Below are 10,474 nucleotides of genomic sequence, written 5' to 3' on the forward strand. Positions count from 1 at the left end.
TGCAACCCTTTTACCAAGGACTTATTTAGACCTGGGTGCAATTACTGATGAGGTAGCACAATAAACTAGCCATCTCCGATCCTCGTAGGATAAGAGATGGATAGCCCTGCTGTAGTGGTACTCTCTGTATATCCAAGCTATTGTCATTCCTCACTGCTATGCGCTCTTCATTGTGTGGAGTATTTCTTGAGAAATTACTTTTCAATCTTTTATTTTTATTGTTCATTCTGTTTATCTTAGATGTCTACCTTTGTTAGAAAAGTAGATATTTTACCATCTAGACCTGTCGTTTGCGTAGCATGTGATAAAAATAAGTTGATTTGACCTGCATTAGTCCCACAGACAGTTTATTTTCAAAGTGTGGTATATTGGTTTTCTTGTCACATCCCAAAGCTTGTGCATACTGCAGTCACGATAAACTTCTTTCAATTCAAATACACATGGACAGCAGGAGATAGAGACAACGTGAGAGATATACAGTGGTAGAGAGACAGAGAGAGAGAGAAAGAAGAGTGACAGACAGAGCGAAAGAGAAAGGAAGTGAGATGGGTAAAGGAAGATGAAGAGAGTCCCCCTTGTGGACCTTAGACTGTACTGTTATTTTTCAGCCGCTTGAAAACATACAAAGACCTCAAAGAGCTAGCTGACAGGTTGATTTAAATTAAGACAGTGAAAATTGATTTAAGTAGGAAATTAAAATATATTATTTAGAAACAGGATTATAAAAAGACAATTAATTATAATAATGGCTTTGGCTTAGTGATGTGACTCTTGCTATAATAATGCTCTTCATATTTTATAAAAAAGTGTCTCATTGACATATTTTTGAGTTATTTATGAGTAGAAATTCTGGATGAAAAACAATAAAATCCCTACCTATGTACAATAGGTTATTGTAAGGTTTTTATTTTTCATTTTCCCCTTGTTTTTCAATTGAATTGTTCCCATTATAGGTCACATTAAAAGTGGAAAAGTTCTGACATGATTTATCTTTGTCTCATTCTTTTACATCACAAAAACCTGGCATTTTACCTGGTGTGTAGACTTTTTATATCCACTGTAGCATTATTATTCACTTTCATTAATTTAGTCACTATCTTTTATTGTCATTTAAAACCAAATAATCATGCACTTGAGATACACGCTGTAATATTTCTCTGCTTTGTTGTTACAGGGAACCGTTCGTTTTTATCCAGCGCGTCCTCTGAATAGGTTTGAATTGTTACTATAATGTCAATTACGAGAGGAATGTCCTTTTTTGGTGATATCCTGTCGGAGTTATTTTGAATGGCTCTTGTCAGACAAATGAAAAGTGCAGGCTATTTTAAGCCCACACAAACTCAAGAGATGCTTCGTGATGAGAGCCCTGCCGTCTGCAGTTTGTAAGTGCGGATCAATATAAATTCGCGAGTTTTGGTCGCAGAGAGGACAAACCCACCTGTGTCTGCAAGGAGGTTGGATGTGTTTGTAAATCTTTCTGATGGGCAAATTCGACGTAACTCGTCAGAGAAGCTTTACGAAAGCAAGAAGATCGTATGATTTTCACCAGGGCAAGGGACTAGAAATGGACAGCCCTGTAAGTGAAGACAGGTGAGAGATATTCTCAATGACTTTATGTTTTCATTTTCCTAACAGTTTACAAAATACATGGAATGTCTGGTCACTTAATTACTTAAATTATAGGAAAAGTCTAGGATTTTAATTAAAGATATAAGGTTTAGGTTACCAACTGACTAGGAACAATATATGACAAACGATCGTATTCGATTCGATTAGTTATCTATTAAGCATTTGTATAGAAATTAAACAGACTCGTGGCTTTATTACATACCCAAAGATCACTTTAAATGCTGGTATCATAGGTACAGTCTGATAGATTGACTAGAACATGTATCTTTTAATGATTCTTAGATTTATCTGCCGACCTTCTTACAATGAAAATGATGAAGACTTGGAGTTGGATGATTGGTCACCCCCAGACGCTGATCTTACACAGAAGATGGTCTCCCAAATTGAACATTACCTTTCTGACGACAATTTAGCAAAAGATGCCTTCCTTTTGAAACATGTCAGAAGAAACAAGATGGGCTATGTGAACATAAAGCTCCTGACATCTTTTAAAAAGGTATGGTAATTTTCTCTCCCTCCCTTTAGGTCTTAATGCAAATCAAATGTGTGTTACATGTTTTATATCAAGGCCTTGACAGAGGCCAATTCCAATCTTCCTTTCAAGTAAGAACTGTGTGTGTTGTATTTGCTAAAACATTTACATAGAGTTTTGAACAGTGTTGAGAAAAAAAAAAACAGTAACTCATTTGGATTCATGATCTGTTTAGATGAAGCATCTGACCAAAGACTGGCGAGTCACAGCCTTCGCTCTAAGCCACTCCACCAAACTAGAAGTTAACAAGGAGGGCAACAAGGTCCGTCGGAAAGACCCAGTACCAGAGTCCCTTCTGGTTCAGGTGCCCAGCAGAACGCTGCTAGTGTGGAACGCTTTCGGTGAGCTGGCCCCGAGTGGCAACGGTGGTGAGGAAGACGTCCCAACACCCCGAAGGAGCACTATGGAAATGGCCATCACCCTCCTGGAGCCCTTTGGAAGCATCTGCACGGTAAGGGTGTTCCGTCCTGGGAAGGAGCTTCCGTCCGAAGTTCAGTGGTTCGCCTCCAGGTACCCTGAGTTGAGCTCCCAGGAAAGTGTTCTGGTGGAGTACGAGGACTTGGAAGGCGCCGGCAGAGCATTAAACCAACTGTCCCGGTGTGAAAACTCTGTGAGAGTTGTCCAGATTGGGAGGACGTCAAAGACGAAAGCAGGGCCGGCGGGCGGCTGTGGAGTGAAGGGTGCTGGGAGAGGCGTGTCCGTCGTCAGCCGCCTCATTGACCAGCTCCAGATGCAAGCGGACGACTCTTCAGCGTTGAGCTCATCCGGTGAGTCCGAGGTGGCCTCTCCACTGCACATGCCTCGGTTCTCCTCAGGCCAGGTGTGCAGGAGCCCCTGGGACAGCCCTCGCTCAAGTCCTAGGGTCCTACGGGTGCTGCCCCCGCCGCCACGGGTCTTCCCGCTACTGACCAATGACGGGAGTCCTGACACCAGCCCGGAAGTCAGTCGGCGCAACCGCGAGAACTTGTCCAATGCCAGAAGCCCCTGGGTCCATAGGCGTAAATTCCCAGCGGTGCAAGCCTCCTTCCTGGAAGACAGCAGCGGTGGTTGGCAGGGTGGCCTAGGGATAAAGAGGGTCCTGACGGGGGATTCCCTGCCCCCTGGGGTCATTCGGTTCCCCTATGGACCTGATGGGACCCGAGGATTTCCCAGCTCCTTCAGAGGAAGGAGACTTTAGTACACACTCAATATATGACCTTAGACCAATCCATTTCATGTTTTACTTGTGTTTTATATGTATCGTGAGGTAATCTATGGAATTACAGTCATGTGAAAAAATAAATAGACACCCCCTGGAACGTTTTCTTTATTCTAATACACATCTGGACAAATGGATATGTAATCTTAAACACTTCAAGACTATAAAGGTATAAAGGTAACCTAATTTAACAAATTACTCTGAAAGTTTACACAATCTTCATTCATTGATTCATACATCGAAAATCAACAGACATTTCATAGAGCGGAAAATGTTAGTACACTCCTACCTTCAGTAGTTGGTATTGCCTCCTTTTTTTGCTAACATTTCTTAGCTGTTTCTTACAACTGCACATCAGTCTATTGCACTGACTGGGAGGACGTTTTACACACTCTTCTTTGCGGTACCAATTCAGCTGTGTCAGGTTTGAGGGCTGTCTTGCATGCATGGGCTGCTTCAAGTTTCCCCGCAGCATATCAAGAGGATTGAGATCTGGGCTTTGAGTCAGCCATTCCATAACACTTCATTTCCTCTTTCTGAGCCATTCTGTTGTAGCTTTGCTTGTGTCTTTTGACCTTGGAATGATGTGCTACCACACACCCATATGGTTAAGTTCAAAGTAGACCAAGTTTCTAATCTTTATATTGGGATTGACCCTCCAAAGTTACTCTCTAATGATTTTCTAATAATTTGCACATGTTTTTGTGCACCATTGAACCATTTTATGTGGTGGCAAAAGTAGGGGTGTACTAATATTTTCAGCACAAGGAAATTGAATTTAGCTCATATATGTGTTCAAATATCTAAAACAACTTTCCAGGGAGTGTTAATTTTTTTAATTGAATTTATGGATTTCTTGTATTGTTGTTATTGCATATTCATGTGCAGGAAAATCTGTAAGAAACACATTGAAGATGATTTCTATAAATAACAGATCTTCTGAATACCATTGCACCATTAAATCCTGTGGCTAAAATCCCAACATCAACCCACATAACGTGACTACATCTGACCCTCCTATCTGTCCTCATTCTATGACTCAGATGTAGTTATTTCTATTCTTAACCTGCTTTGTTTGAGTGCAAGTCAACATTGCATCATGCGCTAGTGAAGAAAAGCTTTTTGTGCAGCCAAGTTTATTTTACTTTACGCAGCCTAAAAATAAAGTATTTTGTATTTTGATTTGAAAGAGAAAATGACTTAATACTTATGTTGCCATGACAACAAGGAGAGCCTGCTGTAGCATATACTCTGTGCACTACAGCAAAGGGCTTATTCTCTAATTCAAAAGGCAGATGAAGGGGTTTGACAATTGCCTGTATGAACAAGCTGTATTTCAGTCAGAAGCAGTGTCATGTCCCATTAAAGTCTTTGATGAAGTCTCTTGAATGGGTGAGGAGCATTTATGTGATTGCACTGAACTTTTTTTTGCATCCACAAAATCACATTAGTATGAAAACTACACACATCATGTTTGTGCCTCATTTCTGTGGCAGCAGAAGATGACACATCAGCCTAACACATAGACCATCTGGATTTTTCCTTAAAACATAACACTGAGATAGTCTAACAAAAATCCACATGTGGAATTTCCTTGTAGTGAAACAAAGTTGAATTTGCCACCTTTGGCAGAATAACTTTAGGCTGACCGTTCTCTTGTTTTTGACAACTTCTCTACTGCTTCAATTGTCTTGCATGTACCAGTTACAAACAACCCACAGCGCTTTAGTATTAATATCTGGCAGAGGCGTCGCTAGGATCACAATACAATCGGGGCACCGCCCGCCCCGCCTGGGACACAAAGTACAGGGTTTTGAATGTACACGTGGAACTTTTCGATGTACACGCTAGCGGCCTACACGTCTACATAATGCATGATCGGAATTATAGATGAATAGATCAGGGGCTATTTTTTATAATTATTTTTGGTCAATTTGAGATCCGGGACTATAACCGCAGACGCCCAGGCCTAATGACGCTACTGATATCTGGGCTTTGACCATTTCACAGCTAACCATTTCTAATTTTCAAACCGTTCATTTAAGAATTTGTTTTGTGTTGTCCTGCAAGTACCATTTTCCGTACTCAAGTCTTTGTCTGATTACCTAACGCTCTACTGAGGCATTCTTCGGTTTAAAGTGGGATTTGTGGCCAGGCTGGCCAGGCGCTGAGTCAGTCCTAACTCATAATTCCCCGCTGTCAGGCTTCACGGTCGGCGTGGGCTTTTTCTGTTCCAAGACATGGTTTTGTTATTAGGCTACAAAACTGTGGCTGGCTAACTCCACCTTTAACACTTCTGTCCAGCGCACATTGTTCCATTAGCTGTTCTTCACCCAGTTTTTCTGGCAAACCGTAGGTGTGTATTTGTATTATTTTTTGAGAGAAGCTAAATCCTTCCCGACCACTCTTGTAAGCCATGTTTGTGCAGTCTCGTTTTGAGTAGACCCACGCACTTTGACTTCAGGCGGGAGATGCCTGATAATTCATTAACGTAACTCTGAGGGTCTTTGACTTGTTTGAGCACCATTCGGACATCTCTTGGTTATCCATCATGGATAAGAACGGCATGGTCTTAACCAATCTTACCTTTAAGGATGCACCCTCCAAGTTATTTTATAATTATTTGAACAGACTCCGGTGTTGCTATTTTCAGTGAAAGCCATTTAATGGGATAATAAAGGTAATGGTTTTATTTCCTGCACAAGGATTCAATTGTTTTAATTTCATACATGATTGATGTGTGCATGCCTGCTGGCCATTTGAAATGAAAGTAAATTAAACAAACCCCAATTGAACTGCTTAAATCATTATACTGTATTCCAGTAAAAGGTGGACAATGAAAGTTCAATATCGTGCAACTGCACATATTCTCACAAAGGAATGTGTCAAAACACAGAAGCATGTTTTTCCTGAATGTCAGAAACAGGAAAAAGGTAATTAAACTACAACAATTTAGTGCTTTGTAACAACGCAAATCAACATTTCTGAGAAAACACATGCATCTCACAACCTCATTGGCATGTGATCAAACATAAATAAAAAAGGTAGGAGAACAAGTTTTTAAAGAAAAATCTATTTAAAGTTTATTTATTCTTACTTAAGTCTAAGGAAGCTCATATGAGGTTGATAAACACTCAAGAGATCCTGTTCAATCCAACTTGTGCACAAACAGAACACCCTATAAAACATATACAGCAGATGGCAAGAAGCTGGCATACCGATTTGAAATACCTCTGCTGGCATACTAAATATGTTACACCTTTGGATTGGTTTGACATTTCTAGCCTTGAATACCATATTTTCAACCATGTCATTCTCCCCTAACATCTATATTGGGGACAAGCAGAGAAGAAGTAAAGCAAACCAAAATTGTATGCTTTCGAGGACGCAAATATAGAGGTTGGTATTCTTTTATGGTAAAATGGATTCGTAGTTGTTGAAAATAGCAGTAGTCAGGTCCAGTGGTTGGTAAAATCACTAGCTGTTCCTAAAGCATGTCGCTACGGCTAGCAGGTCCCGTTGCAAACCTTCGTCTAACACTGACAGATGAAGAGGACAGATCCACTGTTAGACTAACATGAAGGGAATAGCAGCACTACCTCGCGTCACTCTTTATGCTTAGTGTCCGCCTGTCACAGTGATGTCACAGCCTAGCATGACATCCTCACTGGGACATGCACAAGTCCAAACGCCAGGCGACCACTTCGGATCAGAAGACCTCCAGGTCAGCAGCGTTATAGACTACTGGCGTGTCCTCGGTGCCGATGGCAGATTCGGCGTCCGGTTCCATCCGGCCCTCCTCTTCGGCGACGTCTTCCAGAGACTCCAAGGCCTCGTTGGTGTCGCTGGCGAACGTCTCCCTGGAGACGTCGTCGTGCTCCTGCAGGTTCAGCGTGTTGATGGCCTGCTTCATCTTCTTGGCCACTACATGCCGCCTCCTCTTCTGCGCCGACTTCTTGCTCTTGTAATCCTTCTGGGTTTCATCGTAGAATATTTCCTGTTTAAAAATAAAAAAACTAAGCATTTACAGAATGACATGGTCATATTATGAATGAAGTGTGTGCATATGGCATGTTGGACAGAAAAATATTTTACATGGCTCAATAAGTGCCATACCTTAAGGTGAGCACTTGTGATACTGGGAGTGTTCTTCAGCAGATTGAGATACACCCCTCCAGGAGTCCGTCGCCTGCTACCATCCTGCAATGCGAGGTAAACGTCCCACATGAACACCATTACATCACAATTCATGTTCGTTGACCTGCCTTACGCTGGTCTAAAAATCCCAAGGCACAAATGCCTGAAATGTCCTGAAAATGCGATGATTCATTGGGATGAGAACTGGGACATGACTTCATGTGAACAAGCGTGGACAGAACTAACTTCACCCCCCATCTCCCATCAACAGAAACAGGAAGAGACAGGCAACATACCATAGTGTACACACCACCAGTCTCCTCAAGTGTGGCGGTCTCTTGAAGCAACTCTATTGCTTTTTTCTTCCCAATGACTTTCACAACTCGCTCTATCAATTCCTTTTTGGGCTCTTGCAGCCTTGAGGGGAGAAAAGGGATCGGCAGGTTAGCATGAGGTTATTGTATGACTGTGTGATATCGTCGACCCTGTGGAAAGAAAGAGACGTGACATTTTACTCAGCCGCGTCCAGCAACCCACACGTGTCATATGGACTAATATGAATAAGCAGAGGCACGCCGACCAACCCGCTCACCTGTGGGCTATCTCCTCAATCACCCTGTCATCCGGGTCGTCCTCCGTGATCTCATAGCGGCCCTTGATGTCCATCTCGGCCCGGGGGCCCAGTCGGTCCTTCACTGGCCGCTTCCGCTTAAAATTGTTCCCGCCGTTTTCTTCATCGGCCCTGCCGCTGTGCTTCATATACTCGTCCAGCTGAGTGTCCAACATGGCTACCTCGCCAGGTTCCTGCTCCTCCTTCTCCTTCTCCATGAGCTTGCGGGCCAGGACATAGTTGTACGTCTCTACCTGCCTGCTGGCCATGCTAATGGCCCCATCCACGCCAAGGAAATCCAGCTCGGCTTCCACCGCTTCTTGGGTCTGCTCTTGAACCACAGAGCCCCAGATGTTGTTGACTTTGCGGCCGCCTGGCACGGCAGTGTTAGCCTGGGGGGCTCCGAAGCGGGAAGTGGGGACTGGCGCAGGTTGGGGAACATTGGTGCACTTCTGCCGCTTCCGCCGCCACATAGCCGCGTCCTCGTCCGAGTCCGGTTCGCTGTCGCTTGAGTCCGCCGTTCTCACTGTGCTGCGGTAACTAGTGGCTGAAAGGACTGTCTGTGGAAGGGCCCTGCTCTGGAACGACTGGCCACTGAACGCAGGAGCTGCAGTCATCTAGGTGGTGAAAAGTGTCAGGTCAATGTCAGGAATAACTTTCGAATCTTCAACTAAACTCGAAGGAAGTAAAAGAAAGTGGGTGAAAAACATGCAAATTACACAAAATGGCCTTTCATAGCAAAGTAGCAGGCTCCTATTACTAGCCGAAATGACGCAGATGAGCCATGTATTTGCTTGTCCGTGTGTATTGGTGTCAACGCAAGCAAGCTAGAAAACTAATGTTGACCATCTACAGTAACTGTTATCACGTCTCCATAGGACGAGGTGCTCCCATACTGTAGGTGTAACAAGATCTTTCAAATCTTCTTTCGGTAGGTAGTTAGCTAGCTACATTACCGAATCATAGACTACGAATAATGAACATTGCTAGCTAGTTAGCTACAGACACTACAGTAGCGAACTAGCTTAAGCAAGCTTCCCTTCTTACTACCAGTGGCCAAAATACATATTTCAGATTTTTATTAGTGTATATTGTATTTATTTACCGGGGATTTATTATGAACTGTGGCTCCCATTTCCGAATCCGAGTCTGATCCAGAAATCTCGCCATCTTCCAAATCATGATCCATTGTATCTCTGCTAACACCCGCCATTTCTCCAACGTTACCCAGAAGTAAATAGAGATAGTCTCTGGAAGATATGAAACTTGGTTGGTCTAGTAAAAACCTCCAATTGGTTACGTGATTACGTAACCGTGCGTTGGCAACGCGGTTTATCTACGTCACAATTTTTTATCCTTCGAAAAAGACCATGTTACAAACACTTTTTGCATACAGGAGAGAATAGACACACGATCACAGCTGTTCTTATCTGATTTCTGAGATTTCACTAAATTTCCACAATTCACCCTTAGACCGTAAAATGCCTAGCAGAGGATGGTTTCGATCCATCGACCTCTGGGTTATGGGCCCAGCACGCTTCCGCTGCGCCACTCTGCTACGAATGTAATAGTCATCATTGTACCAATTTAGAGTGCCCCTGTAAAAACGGAGTTATACTACAATAACATATCATAATTTGAAATTTTTTCCCCATCATAGTGCATCAAAAAACGTATGATTTTGACAATAACAAATTGCATTACAATGTATTAAGGATTAATTAACAACTTTGAAAATAGGCTCAGATTAATTTGCCTCTGGGTATTCATAGTGTGCGTATCTTCATTTTAAAGTTCGAACTCAGTCAATTATTTGATTAGGCATATACTGTATGCTTTTAGCAATAGACCACCGGCCTAATTAGTATATTTGGTCTGGAAAACAGCCAACAATAACCACAATTAAAGGGATAGTTCACCCATATTACAAAACAACACCCCTAAGCGTATAGACATGACATCCTCACTGGGACACGCACAAGTCCAAACGCCAGGCGACCACTTCGGATCAGAAGACCTCCAGGTCAGCAGCGTTATAGACTACTGGCGTGTCCTCTGTGCCGATGGCAGATTCGGCGTCCGGTTCCATCCGGCCCTCCTCTTCGGCGACGTCTTCCAGAGACTCCAAGGCCTCGTTGGTGTCGCTGGCGAACGTCATGTTATCATCAATGCTATTGTTCCTGGGTCTGATGATAACATGTTTTGCCACTAATCACTCTAAAAGAGTAAATTTAAATTGGTTGTAAAACTGTAAAAATGTAGTTGTGTACCATTACTTTGTAGCATTTGTAGGACAAATCACATTAAAACCATGGTACAAATGCAGTTTTACACTTAATTCAAATAATCTATGATTTCAACTTCAAGT

General features: G+C 42.7%; 2 protein-coding genes across 3 annotated transcripts; one reads left to right on the forward strand and one right to left on the reverse strand.

The window, feature by feature from the left end:
• The first annotated feature begins 1,342 nt into the window (after positions 1–1,342).
• LOC105021751 (la-related protein 6-like) lies at positions 1,343–4,743 on the forward strand. 2 transcript variants are annotated; one of them, XM_010889635.5, is made up of 3 exons: positions 1,343–1,590; positions 1,912–2,125; positions 2,337–4,743. In XM_010889635.5, exons 1-3 carry the CDS (start codon positions 1,481–1,483, stop codon positions 3,336–3,338), a joined length of 1,326 nt encoding a protein of 441 aa, XP_010887937.2. In that variant the 5' UTR covers positions 1,343–1,480; the 3' UTR covers positions 3,339–4,743. The 2 variants fall into 2 exon arrangements, with proteins under 2 accessions (XP_010887937.2, XP_010887938.2); XM_010889636.5 differs by having other exon boundaries at positions 1,343–1,576.
• A 1,673-nt stretch (positions 4,744–6,416) lies between these two features.
• phax (phosphorylated adaptor for RNA export) lies at positions 6,417–9,370 on the reverse strand. The gene is made up of 5 exons (XM_010889633.5): positions 9,212–9,370; positions 8,089–8,723; positions 7,793–7,913; positions 7,476–7,559; positions 6,417–7,356 (listed from the first exon to the last, which is right to left on the reverse strand). Exons 1-5 carry the CDS (start codon positions 9,317–9,319, stop codon positions 7,069–7,071), a joined length of 1,236 nt encoding a protein of 411 aa, XP_010887935.2. The 5' UTR covers positions 9,320–9,370; the 3' UTR covers positions 6,417–7,068.
• Positions 9,371–10,474: the final 1,104 nt, after the last annotated feature.

The sequence above is a fragment of the Esox lucius genome, chromosome 14 (genome assembly GCF_011004845.1).
Source record: "Esox lucius isolate fEsoLuc1 chromosome 14, fEsoLuc1.pri, whole genome shotgun sequence".
NCBI lineage: Eukaryota > Metazoa > Chordata > Actinopteri > Esociformes > Esocidae > Esox > Esox lucius.

What these genes read in the sequence shown, in the direction of transcription:
- phax (XM_010889633.5), bottom strand. Translation starts at nt 9,319, where the DNA reads ATGGCGGGTGTTAGCAGAGATACAATGGATCATGATTTGGAAGATGGC. An exon ending in ATTGAGGAGATAGCCCACAG is followed by an intron (nt 7,914 to 8,088) that starts GTGAGCGGGTTG and finishes TCTCCCCTCAAG; the next exon opens with GCTGCAAGAGCCCAAAAAGG. An exon ending in TCACAAGTGCTCACCTTAAG is followed by an intron (nt 7,357 to 7,475) that starts GTATGGCACTTA and finishes ATTTTTAAACAG; the next exon opens with GAAATATTCTACGATGAAAC.
- LOC105021751 (XM_010889635.5), top strand. Translation starts at nt 1,481, where the DNA reads ATGGGCAAATTCGACGTAACTCGTCAGAGAAGCTTTACGAAAGCAAGA. An exon ending in AGCCCTGTAAGTGAAGACAG is followed by an intron (nt 1,591 to 1,911) that starts GTGAGAGATATT and finishes AATGATTCTTAG; the next exon opens with ATTTATCTGCCGACCTTCTT. An exon ending in TCCTGACATCTTTTAAAAAG is followed by an intron (nt 2,126 to 2,336) that starts GTATGGTAATTT and finishes TGATCTGTTTAG; the next exon opens with ATGAAGCATCTGACCAAAGA.